This window comes from Trichosurus vulpecula, chromosome 1, assembly GCF_011100635.1.
Source record: "Trichosurus vulpecula isolate mTriVul1 chromosome 1, mTriVul1.pri, whole genome shotgun sequence".
In the NCBI taxonomy this organism is placed as follows: Eukaryota; Metazoa; Chordata; class Mammalia; order Diprotodontia; family Phalangeridae; genus Trichosurus; species Trichosurus vulpecula.
Window position 1 is genome coordinate 265561554 of NC_050573.1, and position 18886 is coordinate 265580439.

General features: G+C 36.0%; 1 protein-coding gene across 4 annotated transcripts in view; it reads right to left on the reverse strand.

Moving 5' to 3' along the window:
• Nucleotides 1–3504: 3504 nt before the first annotated feature.
• ST18 (ST18 C2H2C-type zinc finger transcription factor) overlaps nt 3505–18886 on the reverse strand; it is a 92373-nt gene continuing 76991 nt past the window's right edge. For all 4 annotated transcript variants that reach the window (XM_036761415.1, XM_036761436.1, XM_036761422.1 and 1 more), the window contains 3 exons: nt 9327–9430; nt 6315–6458; nt 3505–3663 (listed from right to left, as the gene is read on the reverse strand). In XM_036761415.1, the coding sequence (XP_036617310.1) occupies nt 3523–3663; nt 6315–6458; nt 9327–9430 (389 nt within the window). In that variant the 3' untranslated portion in view covers nt 3505–3522. The remainder of the gene's footprint in view (nt 3664–6314; nt 6459–9326; nt 9431–18886) is intronic.

The window sequence follows — 18886 nt, forward strand, 5'->3', positions numbered from 1 at the left end:
AGTGAGACTCTCTTCTGCACCTGGGGTCTGAGCCATACCACTACTATGGGTGCAGGTCCCATTTCCTCATTTTTAAAGATAAGAAACTGAGGCCCAGTGAGGGAGGTCAAGAGACTTGTCCAAGGTCATATGGGTAGAGTAGAAGTGGAATTTGACCCCACGCCTTCCTAATTCCAAGACCGCCAGCCTTCTGTCCACTCCCTTATACATAATGTCTCTAATGTCAATATCCCATTTGAAAAATAGCAATTTTCATTTACTATTGAAACATAACATCAGGGGCGTTAAGTATTTGCTTAAAATTCATATTATAGATGTAATTTAGAAATTTTACTGAGTCAGTAGACATTTCTTAACTTTCAGAAATTTTATATTGACCTTTTATGTTTTAAAATATATAACAGCTTTTGGAAGTCAGTACAACTAATTCGTACCTTTTCAATCAAAAGTTTCCAGTGATTCTCAAAGCAATTAATGTTTGAATGTAATAATCATTTTATTTCTCCCCTAAAAATAAGTGGACACTTGCATTTTTTTTACCATTGACAGTATCACAATCCAGCTTAGCCATTTGGTATGAGTAACCTGCCCAAGTGTCTCCTCTTGTGGCATAATTTTAAAATTAAAAAATATTTTTGAGTATTAGTTTTAGTCACATGTGATGGACTTATTATTGACCCATTTTTATTAAGATGTATAGCTTTTCTAATCTTGAGGAGTGGCCACCATGCTTTTAGGCACAGACCATGTTAGGGTTGAGAAGCAATTTTGGAACTCCAGAAGGACAGCGGCTGAAGCCTTACATTCTGGGTGATCATCCTCCAGTGCTAAATATTGCTTCCATTTTTTATGCAGGCTTCTGACATGCCACTGGTAGGTGCTCAAGAGTAATAACTTTCTAACATAAGCCAATAACACAAATCTTTCTCACTGAAAAGCTTGTCAACTCAGTGACAAAAATCAGACAAACTGGTGGCTTTACCAGTTAACCCATGCAATCTTCTGAGAGACAGTATAACAGGCCAAGTATTCCCTGCAGTTAAAAGGTTACCAGTATTCAGAAAAATCACTGCCTTGTTGGTAACACATATTAATTAATTATATAACATTATTGGACTATTTTTATACACAGTTAAATAAAACCTTGAACAAATTGCAGAATATTTCATTATCAATTTTTATTTCCTACCATACACCAAATGTACAGCACAGAACACAATTTTGTTGCTTTGATGTAAGAAATATTAATTGTATGAAGAAACAGTATACAAACTACTCCAAATTAAAAAATGCATACATTGTTGCTTTTTTTTTTTTACAAAAGGCCTAATTTACAGTATAGCTCATCAATGGAATTGAACAGAAAAAAATCAGTGCACGTTACAAAACACATCAAGTACAAAGGAAGCAAATAAATACAAACATACTTCACAAAACATCCTGAGCAAACAATCCAAACACAGATAAATTAACCTGAAGCCAGAGAAAATCATAGTAATAAATACATAGGTTGGTAAGAGATTTCTTTTAAATTAAATAAAATATATAAGAAATTTGTTAAAATATTTAGTTAAATTTCAGTCTCTGTCATGAGTGAACTCACTTTGTATGCATTCAACAAGTACTGTGGAGCAAATATGTTTGAAGGACTATAACGTTCAAAGCAGATTCTGTTTGGTGTCCCGTGTATATTAGACAGCACATATGGTAGCTTCTTTTTCAAACTGATTTCAAAATAAACACAGCTCCTACCTAAGAACATACATCTTATTTTCACTAAACTTAGATTTGAGGCTTTCAATGAGCCCCCACCCAAAAGTAAAGCCCCACTTAATGCAGAACAATAACCACAGTGCATGAGAGTGGAATTACCTTTGAATATTACTTTCATTTTGTGCAGTTAACAGTAATAATAGTGGCATATATCAAGCCTGTGAATGCCATCACATTCAGTCTAAATAGAAATGAGGCTAATAAAAAATAAACACTTTTGTTGTAGCACAGAAAATTAAGCACACGCCAAGTCCATGTATACATTTACACTGAGGCACATCTGCACATGAGGTGTGTGTGCATACCAAAAAGGCAGTTTAGCTGGTTGTCTATACCTTTTTCTTAAAAAAAATAAATATAAAAAAACTTTTGAAACAATGTTTAATTACTTACAATCCCTGAAATAGACATTGCCTTTGTTATAGCAACTACTAAACTCTGATCCATTCAGAAATTCATAATCCAGGCTAACTAACACACACACACATCCTGGGGTGCTTGGGCATGTGTATGTTAACACTTGCTGCCCCATGGAAAGACTGGCAACAGGTTCATAGTTGTCCTGTTTCCTAAGGATGGGTGAAACCTCGCATTGTGTTGCTATGGTTTGGATTACGAACAGAAAAAAAAACCAACCTGCAACTAGATTGGAATCAGATATTTGCCTCTGTTGCTGCATTTTTTTTTGTCTCTTTTGAGTCAAACCAGTATGCTAAAGGCTATTTCAGGGGAAATTGGTATCTACAAATCTTTCATTAGGATGCTTTTGTATTTTCTGAGCACAGATCTTCATCGGTCTTGTCCCTTGTATATCTATTGCACCAACGTGTGGTACTAATACCTGCCTGGTCATTAAGCCTTCTTGCCTAGGGATAAGAGTTGTCAACTATCTGAGATGACTTCAAAAATAAATCAAAATCAAACCCAAAACAACTATATCATTAAAATAATTCTTCGAATTTCTTTTAAAATATTTCAAATCATAAGAGTACACGTAGACTAAAAACCACACAGCCACGTCAAACGCTTTGCTGATTGATTGCTCTATTTCATTATTGCTAACGTGCTGGTTTCCAGCATACTGTGCTTTTAGGAGTACGAGTTTTCCCACTAGTGGGCAGCATTTCTCTTTTCACTCTTTCCTCCTCCCATCTCATAATGACCTCAAACTCTTTCCCAGTACAAAGTCATTGAAAAGAAAGCAGTATGCAATGAAAATCAAACTAGACCACAGATCACTCCTTTAGGTAACTGGTTCTTTCATACATATTTTTATGTTTATTTTTCCTTACAAACCCAGCAAGTTATTAAGTTTACAGAGTAACTTCTCAGTCTATTTAAAATCCCATTGGAAAATAAATTAATAAACACATTTGTAAAAATATGGCAGGCTGTAAAATGCTGTTAAAAGATAAAAAAATCTTTGATTAGAAATAAATAAAAAATATAAAAAATAGTCACACACTTTTTACATATGCTTTACATAAAAAAAGTGCAAAGAAAGGAACAAAAGACACACATAGTAAAATAAATAAAGAATACTAATTGAGTGCATCGCTGTTAACCCAAATAGTCGATTATGTTTTTCTTTCCTTTTTATGTCAGCTGGGAAAAAAAAAAATTAGTGCAATGTTGCAATTGTAAATGCAGCACGGCAACCTATACGCCTTAGCAGTACACGAACCCCTAACAGATCCATCTGGAGTTGACTGCTGTTAGTAATTTCTGTTGCCCGGCAGCTCTCACATCCTACACATGGATACCCTTCACTGCCTGTTTGATACTTTCCAGCAGAGCTTTGCATTCCGGGGAATAGTCCCGCTCCAGATTGCTGTACATGTCTGTGAGTGTATTTACATATGCTTCGAAATTCTGCTCACTGATTGGTCCCTGAATGAAGACAAAACATATTATACCAATCACAGACGGTCAGACTGATTCACAAGGTATGTTAAATAAGAGTAACAGTGAAGCAATAATCTAGGCTAGTGAAGTGGGAAGCCTAAGGTCGCCAGGTTTGGCAGAGACCCAAATTACTATTAGAAATTTAGAGGAGAGGGAGAGTGATTGGGTGTGTGGTGGGACCCATACACGGGTGGGGGGAGGCGCTTAATTGGATTAATGTAACTTGATTGTATGGTAAAGTACATTGTTGGCCAATTTAGAGTAGCAAGATGTGACTAGCTACTGGACTGATTTTTCAAAACAGAAAATAGCCATGACAAGCATCCTTGAAATAAGCCACAAAATGACAGGGGAGTTCCTTCCAAAAAAAAAAAAAACAGGAAAAATTTTGATCTCAGACTTACCATTTTTAGAAGCCAAAAATGAGGGCTTATCTTGGACCAGCCAGCTTCTTCAACAGTACATGGCTGGGGACCGGGAGAATTAGAGGTCACTCCATCTTTTCTACTAACTAGCTGGGTGACAGTTGACAGAGTATTTAACCTGTCTTGCTTCAGTTTCCCCACATGTTAAATGGGACACATGATCTATCTATTTCCCACAGTTTAAGGATCAAATGAGATAACAGATGTGGAAGTAATTTGAAAGGCAAAATACCACACTATTGTAAGGTTTTATTATCATTATTACTATTATCATGTTCCAGAGAAGTAAAGCTTTCTTAACTCTTGAGATACTGATGATTGTGTGCCTAGATAAAGTAGATGAATGTAATTAGTGTTTTGCATTAATCAATCTCCAATCTCTGCTTCATCCAGTCTTTGATATTAATGTACTGAATTATTCTTAGAAAATCATTCAACCTCTCTATGCCTGTCTGTTTTCCTCACTTAGAAAGTGGAGATAGGTATTTGTAGAGCATTTAAAAAGTCAGAGATTAAATAAACTATGTAGGATTCTTACTACTTTAAGTAAATTACATTGACCATGGAATGAGTATAAAAAGAAAGGAGGGAATAAAAATCTGAAATTGGATTAGTGGCATAGTCAATAAGTGATACTGCAAAAAAAATAAAGAAAGGAAAAAGAAATATCAGGAACTATTTTAAAGATGGTCAGATATTAAAAATTTCTTTCCTTTATAATACATTCCTTGCCTTTGTTTTTGGATCAAGGGATGTCTTTACTATAGCTTATAAGGATTTTATATAGAGTCTCATCTTAGAATTGGTCAATGAGAGGGTGACATTCTTGATGACAGTAAATTTGAAGTTGATTTATTTTCCCTTTTAAAATGGGGAAAAAATACAAAATCCTTTGATTCCCTAGGTAGGTTGCTCTTTTCTATCCTAGATCTTTTGGAAAAAATGGTTTTAGGGAAGACTTTCTGACAGGTAAACACTGCCATATATGAACTATTGAGGATTATAAAAAGGTATACATATATATGTATATATACATGCACACATTATATATGCTGTTTTAAATTTAGAGACTGTTTTAGATATATTAAAGTATATGTTAACATATTAATAATTAAATGAATTAATATTATACATACATATATAGTTTCCTTCCCCTCCCCCACATTTTTAAAAACCTTGTTATATTTGCATACTGCCCCCAGACTTTCCTAATGATGAAGATCCACAGGTTAATTATTTTTATACAGAGCTTCATAGTTTTATGTCTTAAATATTTGCTACAGATACAGGCTTGATTTGGGATATCAGGAAGTCCAATAACTAACTACTTTATAGGTTGAAAAGCGTAAGTACTTAAGTACTTTTATGTGTGAGTTTTATAAATAGAAGAAAATAGAAGAAGGAAATCACTTCTATTTATAAATAGAAGTGTTTTCTTTTTCCATTAGCTTTTTTCTTAAACTCCTTTAGGTCAAGATGTGGGATTCTTCCATTTCTGTTTGGGCTAGTTAAAAGGGACAAGTCTTAGATCTCTTGTGTGTTTGGTGCTGGAAGCAAAGGGATAATATGTTACAAGAAAAATTTCCTAGGAAACTGTCACTTCCTGGCTGCTCGCCAAACGAATCGGCCATGTCTTAGAGAAGTTAAGTAGCTGCAGATTGTTTTGAAGTATCCAATTTGAAGACAACATTCATAGAATTTTGACTTCCCGCTGTGATTTTTCAGGTAGAATCTGTTAGAGAATTATTTTCCTTGGATTGGAGTTGTAGCTTCTTCGTTGCTGAAGGAAGAGCTACTGGCGGTACTGTATTGTGTCCATGTTATTTAATAAAAAAGGAATAATCCCAAATTTCCTTATCACTCTCTGGAATTTAGCTTTACATTCAATGAGACATTTCCTTTTCAGCTTGTACATTATATTTTAAAAATTAACTTCACATGATCTCATTCACTGAAGAGGTATTTTTTCCTGGTGTCAGAAAACTTTAACCTTGATAATATTTATAACAATAGGTATTTATCAAGTTCACACTGAGAGGGATTAATGGGGGGTGAGAAAATTATGAAAATGTGTCAAGTAGCTCTCTGATTACTGTACTGGATTCCTGAAAGCTGAAATGCTGCTTAAAGGCAGCCCTGTCCTTAATTGTGAAATAACATTGTCGTCGCCACTGACAATGGAGAAGGCAAAGTTTTGGGGCTTATACTTACCATCTGTGGAAGCTGAATGTCGGCAAGACTTGAGATGAGGGCTTGGCTCAGGCCAGCCAGCTCCTTCAACAGGCTCTCATTGTTCTGTTCAATAAGCTTGTTTTCTTCTTCTATTGTTTTTAAATTGCTCTCCATAGATGTGATCTAAAATTGAAATAATTTGATAGAATGAGAAGTTGTAGCTTGAAAGGAACACATAGGGTTTATTTCCAAAGAGAAGAAGCATTAGATTGTAAGAGGTGCCAAGGTATATATAAACCTTAGTTACAGATTTTAAAAGACATTTACTCCCTGCATCACACCCCTGTAGAAGCTCAGGATAGGGCAACGTCGTCACTTTATTTCTAAACTAACCTGCTGCTGTTGCTCACAAAATCACATTTAACAAATCTGAGACTGTACCCTGCTGTGTAGGTAAGCATAATCATAATTTCAGATGGCTCAAATTCCCAATTTCCAAAATGCAGAACAGTGGGGGTTATGAGAAAATGAGGTGAGAGGAGGGAGAAAAGCGGCTGGTTATGTAGTCTTCCTTACTGCTTTTCCTGGTGACTCTTCTGATCTGCTGTAGGCAATAGTGCTCAAAATTCTGGGTGAGGCTTCTATTTTTAAGTTGGAAGAAGGTGGGTATAGGCTACTTGGTAATAATAGTAAGAATAATGATAGCCAGCATTAATATAGCATTTTAAGGTTACAAATAGTATCACTGCCTCAAGAGGCAGCCAGGTGGTATGAGATAGACCTGGAGTTAAAAAAAAAAACAAAAAACAAGAGTTCAAATTTGGCCTCAAATATATATTAGCCATGCGTCCCTGGGCAAGGCACTTAACCTTTCTCTATGTTAGTTTCCTCAGCTGCAAAATGGGGATAATAATAACATCTACCTCCCAGGGTTGTTGAGAGGATCAAATGTGATAATATTTATAAAGTGTTTAAACAGTGCCTTTAATAAGTGCTTGTTTCCCCCTTATCTTATCCTCATAATAACTGTGGGAGGTAGGTGCTATAATTATTTCCATTTTTATAGGTGAGAAACTGAGGCAGGGGGGAATTAAATGCCTTGCCCAGGGTAATATAGCTAGCAAGCATAGGAAGATGGATTCAAACTCAGGTCTTCCTAACTCCAGGTCCAGTGCTCTATCCAGCGCACAACCTAACTGCCTTTGGACAATGGGTAGGAAATATACCGGACTGAATGGTAGCATGGGATCATATGGGCAGGAAATCAAAATTTGAGACTCTGAACTGAAAATGATTTCAATTCAATTCAAGTGAAGTCGATATTAAACAAATGCTATTGACATACTGTGTGATGTAATAAAAAGAGGAAACTTGGAATCAGTTGACTTATGTTCAAAATCTGGCATGAACATGTGCAGGTCATTTATTTTTGTTGAGTTTCAGTGTTCTCATCTGGAAAATGAGAACTAGATAATAAATAATGCCTTTACTCTCAACCTGAAAGGATTGTTCTGAGTTAAAAAAAAAAGCTCTTTTAGGAGAGGGACTGTTTTCTCTGCGTCAGCATTGTCTACTAAAATGCTTGGCACACAGTAGGTGCTTGTTGAACTGAATTGCTCTGCAGTGATTTTTGTAAACTTTAAAACATTACTTTTATTATTATTGCTCTACAAGAGAATTGTGCAAGGGCCTGAAAGAGATGTGAAATTTGGATAAGATACTATCCATCCCTGCTTTCATGGAGCGCAGAGACTGAGGTTTATTTTTTTACCCTTTCTGAAATCATGTCATAGTCGCAGAAAGGTTATAGGAAATTATTTAATAGGAGAGAAATAAATTATACATTGAAAGACCAAGCAACATCAACTGATAACTGTATCACGTACATTTGTACATATTAAAGATAATAGGATGAAAAATTTCATTTCAAAGTAAAATGACAATGTCTGTAATTATTTGTACTTAACATTCATTTGCACGGAGAGGAGAAATTGTATTAAATTGTGGTAAATTTGTTAAAAAAGTATTATACCAATTGGCACCATTGACAAGCCCAATTTTTCTGGTGTTAAAAAGTTGATTTATCTTAATTAGATCATTAAGTTAGGGGTGCAATTTTTTTCATCATGATTTTCTCTTGGACTATGTAGAACCTCATTTTCAGAAGTTGCACTATCAGTCTTATTATTATTCTTTTATAAAATCTCATAATCATTATTATATAATTATTGCTATAGATTACAGATATGTTCATATGTCATATCTATTCTACTGGGGTATAGGATCTAAGAGGGCAAGAACCTTATCTTTGTTACCTTTAAAATGACCCTCTTCAGTGGGGTCAATTAAATATGCCATTTAATCAATGGTTGATGACTAGAAGAACAGATGAGTGAAGAAGCCTCTAGGATACCAGATCGAGAATAAATGTTCACCTGGATACCGTACTTCCCAGTTTAATAATAACCACACACATTTATATACACATTCTTTGGGGTTTATAATATACTTTTTTCACACTACCCCTTAAGGAAAATAGTACAAATATTATCCAATTAGAAATGAAGACTCAAAAAGACTAAATGACATGCACATGGTCAAATAGCTGGTGAGTTTCAGAACCAGGTTGCAAAACCAGGTGTCCCCAAACTAATTCCATGATACACCACTATGCCAGGGTTCTTTTCAGCAACCTCATGTGATAAGTAAGGTAAGAATTATTACCCACTGCTTATAGATTCAATTAGGAGTAGAAATGAAATGATTTGCCCTTCGTTATAGGGCAGAGTTAGGATTTGAATCCAGGTCTTTTGACTTCAAGTTCCATGCTCTTTCTTGTTTTCATGCTATCTTTCATAATCAAGGATTATGCCAGAAAGTAATTGCTTTTTCATTTGCCTAAAATGTGAAATTTTAAATGTAGTAGTAAAAAACTTAACTTACTAATATGATCATTTCAGTGTTCAGATATTTGTGTTCTGATTCCTTTGGAGAATATACTAAGTCTTTCTGTGTTAATTCTTGTTAAGAGATTTTTTTAAATCATTTTACCTGGGTCTGGAGTTTCATCATGTCTGCTTCAATTTTAAGGTTGGATTCATTCAGTTCCTTTATTTCCTCATCCAAATGCCTAATTTCCTCATCACTCTCTAAACCTGTGAAGAGGCAGACAGTTTAAGGTGAGAGAAGAAATGTGTACACATGAAACTATCTGACGAATATAAAACTAGGCAAACCTAAAACACAGACATTCCCAATGCAATTTAGCATCTTAGTGGGAACTGGTGAGTTTTGATAGGAAAAACAATGACATATACATGTATCTGGGAAATGGGTGGTAGTGGGCGATATGAGTTGGATGATTTATTTTTCTTTGTAAGAAGTTTAGTGTACTCTCAGGCATCTAAAATTGTCAGGGAAAAAAGTATTATTGCTAATTGAAGTTTTAGTTAGCCTAATGGTTCCATTTATATATCTTATACAGATGACTAATTTTTAAATACATTTAACACTGGACTGTCCTGGATATAGTGTAATATTTAAAGATTCCAAAAGCATTTCAGGACCTTGCTGGACTTCAGAACTGTCATTGTGAACATCATTTGCCCCTGTATACAAACACAGATATTGGAGACTGGGCTGAATCTGCCCAGACCATGGCACCTACCCTTTAACTTTAATTAGTGTTACTCATTTAACTTGATCTGTTTCTTCTAAGTTATAACTTTTGCTCATCTACAGAGGTTTTAGGCATTGGTTTAAGGCTCAACTTCTTTAAAGAAGCTTTTTAAATGTATGTAAATTTGATATGCTTATTCATCATTTGTTTTGTCTTGGTTTCCTCTCCCCATCCTTAAAGAGACTGAGGAATTTTGCTCCTTGAAGGGATCTGGTTAATTGAGCTTCTTGGTTCTCTTGAATCTGGATAAATGTGAGCTTATTGCATGCCTATGGTTAATTTCAGGAAGACTGAGATATTTTAATACATCCAGTCCAAATTCTTTAGGCTGGTGTTCAATCTACCTGGCCCCAAACTCCCTTTCCAACTTGATCTGTACTACTTGCAATGGAACTAGGGTTCTCTATGCTTATTGTATATATTTGGAATGTTTGTTATGTTTAAAAGCATCATTAAAAAGCAATAGAACAAAGTCCCTTGGAGATTCTTTCCCTGAAATAGGATAACAAAAAACAAACAAAAACCCCACAGTTCTGGGTAGTTGCATTTTAGTAAAGGATCATAAAGTGTATTAATTAATCATTTATTGGAAGGATTTAGAAGTAATAGATAGGAGCCACATAAAAGAATCATTATGACCTGGCTAATGAAAGAGTTTGCCACCTAGGTAATTACAATATGATTAGAAATTGAGGATCATAGGATTTAAGGGAGACATCTAGGAGCTGCCCATTAGCAGGAGTATTTCTTTCATTGGGTGAAATTAGGGATAGCAGTGAGATGAGAAGCAGCAAGAACAAGAACTCAGGCTGGATGTAGCAAAAAAATATCATTTAAAAGATGTATCCTTCACAACAGTGCTTCTTCATGGTATAGAGCTTCAGTGACTCACCATTGTCTTGGGTTAAAATACAAATGCCTTTTCCCCCTGGCATTTAATGCCCTTACCTATCTGGCTTCAGCTCATCTTTTCAGGCTGATGATGTATTATTCCCTTCATGAACTCTCTGGTCCATTCAAATTAGCTTATTTGCTTTTCCCCATTCAATCATATCCCTTCTGTAGGAATGTTCTTTCTCCTCTACTCCACTTGGAAACATCACCCACTCCATTCTCTCACACCAACTGCTTTTAAGATTCAGTATATGTCACTTCCTTCAGAAGCCTTTCCTAATCATTAGCACCCCCTCCCCATCACTGCGTATTATTTTGTATATATCTTTATTTACTTATTTGTGCATATGTTGTATTCCTCCAAGAGACTATAAGCTCCTTGAGGGCAAGGACTGTCTCCCTTAGTGCCACTATGGACAGAGTGTCAGGTCTAGAGTCTGGAAGACCTGAGTTCAAATGTGACTTCAGATACCTACTAGCTGTGCAATCTTGGCAAGTCACTTAACTTTTGCTTGCCTCAGTTTCCTTATCTATATGAGGATAATAATAGCAACTACCTCTCAAGGCTGTTTCAAGGATAAAATGAGATGATAATTGTAAAGTGCTTAGCATAGTACCTGACACATAGGAAATGCTATATAACTGTTAGCTGCTATTATTGTTATTACTATCCCCAGCTCTAGCACAATGCCAGGCACATAGTGGGCACAAAGGAAATGCTTTTGGTTGATTGATGGATGGAGGTAATCCTGGATTCTTGAAGGCTTTGCTAGTGGAACACAACCTGCAGTAAATTCTTCTAAGCTGGACAGAGTTTAATTAAGAATGGATTTATTTACTACCTGAATTCAAAGAGGTTCTTAACCAGAAATTGGTGACTGGGTGATTAACTGTTTTAGTCACCACACCCATGAAACTATCTATGAGATCAAGAGAGATTTGAAATCTGCTCTAGTGGAAGGAGTGCTTTCAATGAAGGAAATCTTTTGAAACATTGAAAAAAAGAAGATGATTATAGACTTAGAGTTGAAGAACTATGGGCAAGATTTTCCTTTTGCAGGTAATGTATAGTTGAGTGAGACTTTGCCACAAGAGACCCAATATCTCCCTGAAAACAGAGACATGATGGCTGTGAAGCTTAGTTTTGGTAAAGTAAAGTGGCCTGCTAGGCACCCTCACTTTGAAGCATATAGGTTTGGGACAAATTAGGTTCAATGTCTGTAGATGAGCAAAAATTATAAACCAAGAGGATTAGAATAAATTAAGTAACAGTTTAAAACTGACATTAAAGTAAAAGATGGCATCAACCTATCCTTAACTAGTTCTATTTAAAACTTGCTTCTTTATAAATTGGTCTCTTATAAAGATTTCATTTATATTGCTATTTTAATTGAATTCTATCTCCAAATACACCCTAGTGCACAGATTGGATAAAGTTGATCTGCTTCCCACTAACTGGAGGCTAAAATACAAGTGTCAGGAGGGCTTAGCATTTAAGGCACTCTAGAATTTGGCACCAACCTGCTTTTCCAATCTTAATACTGCTCACTTTCATGTAATATCATTAATAATGAGAGGCAATGTAGCACCATGGATAGAGAACTGTCCTGGGAGGTAAAAAGTTCCTAGTTGGAACCATTCCTCTGACATCTGACAGTGTGCCCTTGGGCAAGTAACTTAACTTCTCAGTGCCCTAGGGAATTCCACGATTTGTAGAAAGCTGCTTTGTGGATTAATGGAGGGCAATTCTTTGGTGGGAATTCTAATGAAATTATAGATCCCCTGCACATATTACTAATAATAGCTCACATTTACAAAACACATAGAAAGCATTTACTGTTTTATATAACATATTATTTGATCCTCACAACAACCCTGAGAAGTAGGTCCTATTATTACCTACTATATATATATGTATATATATATATATGTGTGTATATAAATATGTGTGTATATATATATATATATATATATATATATATGTCTTCCAGCCCAGTTAGACTACTTCCTCTTTCCTGATTTCCTGTACTTTCCAGCTTCTGTGCACATATACAGCCATCCCACAAGCACAAGTCCTTCCCATAAGCTAGCGAAGTCAAACATTCCTATTTTGTGAAGTCCAGGAAGGGACACGACTTGAAGGTAGCAAATGTGAAAAAAGATCCTATGGTATTAGTATTAGGTATTAATAATAAACTCAATATGAGTCATCAGTGTGAAATAGATGGTGGTTAGAAAAAGTACAATGTCAGGTTGCTCTAATGGTAGTATAGCATCAGTACTCAAATACTTCAATTATTACTTTGATGAATCAATCTATGATCTCATGGGCATGGGCACTCCCACAACAATCTGCCTTTTTTTCCACTGTGATTCTTGTCTCTGTCCTTCCATAAAATCCTCATGGAATTTACACAATATACTAGATGCTTTATAGTTACTAATATAACATTAGACCCGTCCATTTCTTTCCCTTTACCTTTATTACATGACTAGCCCCTTTCCTTTTTTGCTTATACATTTTAGGATTGCATTATGATACAATTGAAAGAGCACTGGACTTGTGATTCAGAGAACTTGGTTCAAATACTGTCTCTGTCACTTACTATCTCTGTGACCTTGGGCAAATCACCTCTTATCCTCAGTGCCCTCATCTGTATAATGATGGATTTAGACTAGTTGATCTTGAAAGTCTTTTGGGGGGCAGCTAGATGGCATAATGGATAGAGTGCTGCTTCTGGAGTCAGAAGGGCCTGAGTTCAGATTTGAATTTCAGCACTTTTTAACTATGTGACCTTGGGCAAATCACTTGACCATATTTGCCTCAGTTTCCTTATCTGCAAAATGAGCTAGAGCAGGAAACGGCAAATCACTCCGGTATCTTTGCCAAGAAAATCCCAAATGGGGTCATGAAGAGTCAGATACAACTAAACAACATCTTTTTAAGGTCTAAACTTATGATCCTATGCCATTTGGGCAACTTCTAAAGTTCAAATCATAGTGGCAATATATTGAAATCTACTTATGCCCATCACTAATCACTCCTTTATCCTATGGGTCATCTGAAATTCTAATTTTTCTGAGAGGATGGTATTCCATGATTCATAGTCATATAATGTACAAATCAAGGCCAGTAATAATTTTACAGGGCAGCTAGATGGTGTTGATAGACTGTTTGTTCTAGAGTCAGGAGGACCTGAGTTCAAATAGAACTTCAGACACTTACTAGCAGTGTGAACCTGGTTAAGTCACTTAGCCTCTGTCTGTCTGAGTTTCCTGAACTGTAAAATGGTAACCCTGGAGAAGAAAATGGTAAACCATTCTAGTATATTTGCCAAGAAAACCATATACATGGGATTATGAAGAGTCAGACATGACTTAACAATAATCAATAATTTTACTGTACTCTCTACTGTTTAGACTGTATTTGGAGTATTATCTTTAGTTCTGAGGAAGGGTTGGGGGGGGTGCAACTTAATATCTTTCTAGCATTCTTTGAAAGCACTGGGTACTTGGCTCCAGTATTACCAGTCCACCATCCACTATCCAGGCCTGGAGAAACAAGTGGGGAAATCAAGACTCTGGTCTTGTTTCTTATTTTAGTCTCAGCTGTAATACTATCCACCTCTCCTTCTGCCCATTAAGCAAGGAGGAGCAAGCAGGGTGACTAAGGCTGTGAACTTCTGGTGCTTTTCTGTTAATAACACCACTTTGAGACTGGGGAGTTATCTTTTGTGTGTTACCCACCTCTGTGGCTAACAAATTCTCACCACCTGTTACTTTTTTTGTCTCAGCATTACTCAGCCATTGGCTGCCTGCGAGCAAGCTATTCTCAACCTCGACCTCCTATTCTCTAATTTCCATCCTCTTCATCCCTACCATAACCATATCCCACTCCAATCATGTCTACCCCTTCCATAGTGAATACATTTCTTCATTCTGGATTTCTTTGTATCATACTTCTTTTATGTCCTTGCTCTCACTGAGACCTGGTTCCCTTAAGATGATAGTGAATCCCTAGCCATCCTCTCTAGCACAATCTCTACCATCACTCATCACCCTCCCCCTCCAAAAAAAATATTGGTCCTTGCTGAGAAGTCAGAATATTCCTTGTACTCCACTGCAACTTTAGTCTCTTCCTTTGCCATCAGCATTCAAGAACTTCTCCTATTTTGACTTCATTAAAATTGTCTACCTTATTCAAGCCATAGTGGTTGTTATGTACATATGGTGGTCCAGTCATTTCAGTTGTGTCTGACTCTTCATGACTTCATTTGGGGTTTTCTTGGCAAAAATACTTGAGTGATTTTCCATTTCCTTCTCCAGCTCATTTTACAGATGAAGAACTGAGGCAAACAGGGTTAAATGACCTGTCCAGGGTCACTCAGCTAGTAAGTATCTGAGGCCACATTTGAACTTAGGAAGATGAGGCTTCCTGACGCCAGGCCCTGAACTGTATGCACTGAGCGCCTAACTGTTCCAATTATGTACTATCTTCTAGGAAAGTCTTTTTCCCATTTTTTTCATGAAGTTCAGCATCTGGATCCCTATCTACCAAACTCATTCCTTCATACTAGAAGACTTCAACAGCCATATTAATGCTCTGCCAAACTCCCTAATCTTCCACTTCCTTAATTTTAAAACTATGGCCTCTCCACCTCAGCCACACATCAGGATGGTCATGCTTTGGGTCTCATCACTACTCACAAGTGTTCCACTCTCTTAATAAAAAAAAAACAATCCTCTAACTGACCATAATTGTCAATCATCTCATTTCTTTCTAATCCTCACCCATTCTAAACCTATTCTTTGCTCTCGTTGAAACCTACAATCCTTCTATATCTCAGTACTTTCTCAGGCCATTACCCTTGCTCTGACTTCACTTTTTTCCCTTTGCAATATTGACCTGCTAATTAGCTGTTTAACCTCCAAAAGATTTCCCTTTCATTCATCCCCAACCGTTGCCAGTCCTTGATCTTTCCCTATCTACTAGTTCCTTCCCTATTAAGTTAGCTAGGAAGTACATTGGATAGTGACATGAACCTGGAGTCAGGAAGACCAGTTCAAGTCCAACCTTAGGTAGCTGTGTGACCTTGGTTGTGTCACTTTACTTCTGTCTCAATTTGTAAAATGGGGATAATAATAGTACCTACCTCCCAGGGTAAGGATAAATTAGGAAAATATTTGCAAAATACTTTTCATATAATATAATATAATATAATATAGTATAGTATAGTATAGTATAGCATAGCATAGTATAGTATAACATAACATAACATAACATAACATAACATAACATAACATAACATAACATAACATAACATAACATAACATAACATAATATAGTATAGTATCATATAGCATAATATAATATGATATAATATGATATGGTATAATATGATATAATATAATATGGTATAATATGATATAATATAATATAACATAATATAACAATATGATATAATATGATATAATATAATATAATATGATATAATATGATACAATATGACATAATATATGATAAAGTTTTACAAACCTTAAAGTGCTACATAAATGCTAGCTATTATTATTATGATGATGATTACTATTGACTTCTAACATGCTCAAGTCTCTTCCCTCCTTAAGAAATTTTCACTAGGCTCTACCATCTCCTCAAAATTTTGTTCTACATTTCTTCTTAATTTCTCAGTCAACCCCCTAGAAAAAGCTACTTGTACCCATTAGGTTCATTTTCTCTCTTCATGATCACCTGTGACCCTTTGACAATCCAGTCCCAATCTATTTTTCTTGTCTCCTTATACTTTATCCCCTTTTCCCACAATCTGAAATCCAGCCATGCTGATCTTTCTATTCACCATTACATACCATTCCATCTCTTTTCTTCATACCTTTCCACTGCTTGTCCTCCATGCCTGGAATTCACTCTTCACCTCCACCTCAGAGAATTCATTTCTTCCTTTGAGATGCAGCTCAAACACAACTTTCTATATGAAAACTTTCCTGACTCCCCTTTCTGGATTTCCCCACCTGCCCCCAACTGTTAGTATTCTTCCTTCCTCATGACTGTATCTAACAATTTTGTATTTATTTGTATTTATTCTGTATATATTTATTTATGTAGTCACAGTCTTTCCCATTACAATGTAGCCAAGCTCTTTGAGAGTAGGTATTGTTTCATTCCTTGTATTTGTATTCCTGGTGCTTAGCAGAATGCCTGGTATGTAGTAGGTGATTAGTACTTGTTTATTGATTTTTTGATTAATCTTTTTGGAGTACTATATTGTGTGTAGAGTCTTGGAACCAAGAAGGTGAGGGGAAATTTTATCCCAGGAAGGACCACAAAGGAAGTTGGGAAAGTTCAGCCTGTCCATAGAAAACATGAAGAGGAAAAGCTATAGCTGACTCCAGGTATTTGAAAAGCTTCAAGAGGGCAGAACTAGGACCAGTGGATGAAAGCTGGAGGTGTATACTTCAGTACATGAGAGAATTTCACGATGATTAGAGCTGTGATCAAAAAGGGAACAGGCCACTTTGTAAAGTAGTGAGCTCACTGGAAATATTTGAGCAATAGCAAGGTCAGGATCTTATGTTAGTGAGGTTTCATTGTCCCCATGCATGGGGTGACAGATTGGATTAGATGACCTCAAAGGTCCCATTCAACTCAATGATCTTGTGATTTTCTGCTGAAGACTACTTATGAATGCTTTGGCTGTTAAATTGCTGCAAAATCTAGCACTGATCACTGAGAACGTGATGGGAGTCTACGGCAAAAGCTCACATTTTTGGGAGGGCAAAAGGTCCTAAGTGAAGAAAACATATAAGAAAACTTCCCTTTCTGTGATTCAAGATTTTTTTTTGCTAAAAAAGATTTTCATGCTACATAATATCTCTTCTTTGCCTATTTGTTCTCAGTTGCTTAAATTTAGTCTTTGTCACGTTGTCTTTCATTTCTGTCTCTGCAAAGTAATGTTCTACATCACAGAAAGCTATTTTCTCTATTCCTTTTCATTGTACAATCATATTGCCTACTGAGCTTCTCTTACTTCATTATATCATTTCTGTTCTTTCTCTTGGAAATTATATCTCATCAGTAACTTCTTTTTACTCCCAGAATAAAACTCTCTTAAAACTTTCACTCCTTACCGGCCATTAAGGAATCAGTATAATATTGGAGTGACTCTATCCCTTCCTTTAGAGATTTTTGTCCATTATCTTTTATGTTTGGTCTGATATTTTAACTCAGTTATTTTTATTTTCCTTGACTCTACCAGTCCATTACATTTTACAACTTAACAAGGAGAATGCTGTTTGTTTAACACACATATAACTTTCATGAAGGAATGGTGAAAATAAATGATGGGGCAGCTAGATGGCACAGTGAGAGTCAGGAAGATTTCTTCATGAGTTCAAATTTAGCCTCAGACACTGCTAGTTGTGTGAGCCTATGTAAGACACTTAACTCTGTTTACCTCGATTTCCTCATTTGTAAAATGGGAAGGAAGTGGCAAAAGATTCCAGTACCTTTGCCAAGAAAACCCCCAAAATGGAATCACAGAGTCAGATATGACTGAAATGACTGGACAACAAGAGCTAATGTAGTGAGGTGGTCCAGTAGATAGAACACTGGGCTGGGAATCAGAATAGAATAGAATCTGGCCTCAGACACCTACTAGCTGCGTGACTTTGGGTAAGTCTCCTAATCCCGTTTGCCTCACTTCCTCATCTGTAAAATGAGTTGGGGAAATGGCAAACCATTCTTTGCCAAGAAAACCCCATCTGGGGAGTTGGACATGACTAAAAAATGTCTGAACAGCAACAATAATTGTAAAGGTTTAGCAAACCCAAGATACTGTCTCATATGACCCTGAGGGAGGTCCAGAAGATCTAAGTGACCTGGGGCAAAATACTTAAACTCTCAGTTTTCTCATCTATAAAATGCGGGGTTTGACAATATGATTTCCAAGAATTGTCCATCTCTAGATCCTATGATTTTGCCAAAATGATTGTTATTCCTTTGTTCAATTTAAAATTGTAGTTT